This window comes from Cyprinodon variegatus, unplaced genomic scaffold, assembly GCF_000732505.1.
Source record: "Cyprinodon variegatus isolate N-32 unplaced genomic scaffold, C_variegatus-1.0 Scaffold1719, whole genome shotgun sequence".
In the NCBI taxonomy this organism is placed as follows: Eukaryota; Metazoa; Chordata; class Actinopteri; order Cyprinodontiformes; family Cyprinodontidae; genus Cyprinodon; species Cyprinodon variegatus.
In genome coordinates, this window is record NW_015152172.1 from 10,440 (window position 1) to 11,938 (window position 1,499).

Here is a 1,499-nt window from a genome sequence, read left to right on the forward strand (position 1 = left end):
CTCCATCCCTGAAGCTCAGAGGTGAAAATGTGCTGTAAGTGATTGAGGCGCTGACCTTGGTGCTGAAGTTCGGCGGTTTGACCCTGGATTAAATAAAGGAGGAGGGGTTAGATGATGCATTTAGATTTAGTCAGATTATTCTTATCTGAGTCCATAAATAGGTGCTGGTCTCTGTGTTTGTAGATATATGCATAATAGAGCAGTGAAAGGCAGCAGCGACATGAAGAGAAGAAACTAAAAGTTTTGTCTGATGTTTTTTTTTTTTTCCCTATAAGGAGCTGTGACGTGTTTGGTTTTGATATGAAGCCCACTCTGGCTGCTGCAGTGGGACTCTTGGAAACCCGTCTCACCGCACGTCACTGGGCTGACATCAGCACGCGGCTTAAATACCCGCAGCCTCGCGCTTAAAGACAGTAAACAGAGAGCCTGCGCTGCGATGAGGGCATGATGAGAGCTGAAGTGTTCAGGCGGACCTGTCATGCATGCAGGCATGGATGGATTAGTTTGAGCCACAATCTTTGTTTTTCTGGAGCAACTTTTTTTCTGAACTTTAAACAAAGTTTCCTTTTATTTTTGTTTTATTTTTTTTAAGAATGATCAACGAGACCGCTGCGTTTGGAGACCTGGACCCAAATGTTTCTGAACCGCTGCTGTCTCACCTTCTTCCCAGCCATAACCGGACAACCTTCCCCGCGCTGCGACTAGAGTCCAAGTCTCTGGTCACTTCAGCCACGATGTTCGCCGTGGGAGTCCTGGGGAACCTCGTCGCCATCGTGGTGCTGTGCGTCTCCAAGAAGGAGCAGAAGGAAACCACCTTCTACACGCTGGTGTGCGGGATGGCCATCACTGACCTGCTGGGGACGTGCTTCACCAGCCCGGTGGTCATCGCCACCTACGTGGCCAGCAGGTGGCCCGGAGGAGCGCTGCTTTGCCACTTCTTCTCCTTCTCTATGCTGTTCTTCGGCGCGGCGGGCATGTCCATCCTCTGCGCCATGGCGGTGGAGCGGTACCTGGCCATCAACCATGCGTATTTCTACTCCATGCACATAGACCGGACCATGGCGCGCTTTGCGCTCCTGGTCATCTACCTGGCTAACATAGTGCTGTGCATCATGCCGAGCTTTGGCTTCGGTCAGCACGTCCGGCACTTCCCCGGCACTTGGTGTTTCCTGGACTGGAGGTCGGTGGATCCAGTTGGAGCTTGTTACTCCTTCCTGTACGGAGGCGTCATGTTGCTGCTGATTGCCGTCACCGTCCTCTGCAACCTGGCGGTGTGCAGGGTCCTGGTGGGGATGAACCAGAGGACCGGGATCGTGCGGACGGAGCTGTGTGAGCACAGCGGCTCGCGGCGTTGCTTCCCGCGGCTGCCGTCCGTCACCTCCGCCGCGGAGATCCAGATGTTCTGGCTGCTGGTCTTCATGACCATCGTGTTCCTGGTCTGCTCTATTCCTCTGGTGGTACGTTTGCACGTTTCTATGGGGCGCCGCTTATAAAGTTAA

The 1,499-nt window shown here is 53.4% G+C and overlaps 1 protein-coding gene across 1 annotated transcript in view; it reads left to right on the forward strand.

Moving 5' to 3' along the window:
* Positions 1 to 593: 593 nt before the first annotated feature.
* The window catches only part of LOC107104389 (prostaglandin E2 receptor EP4 subtype-like), a 5,370-nt gene continuing 4,464 nt past the window's right edge, over positions 594 to 1,499 (forward strand). Inside the window, exon 1 of the mRNA XM_015404382.1 lies at positions 594 to 1,457. Coding sequence (XP_015259868.1) covers positions 594 to 1,457 — 864 coding nt within the window. The remainder of the gene's footprint in view (positions 1,458 to 1,499) is intronic.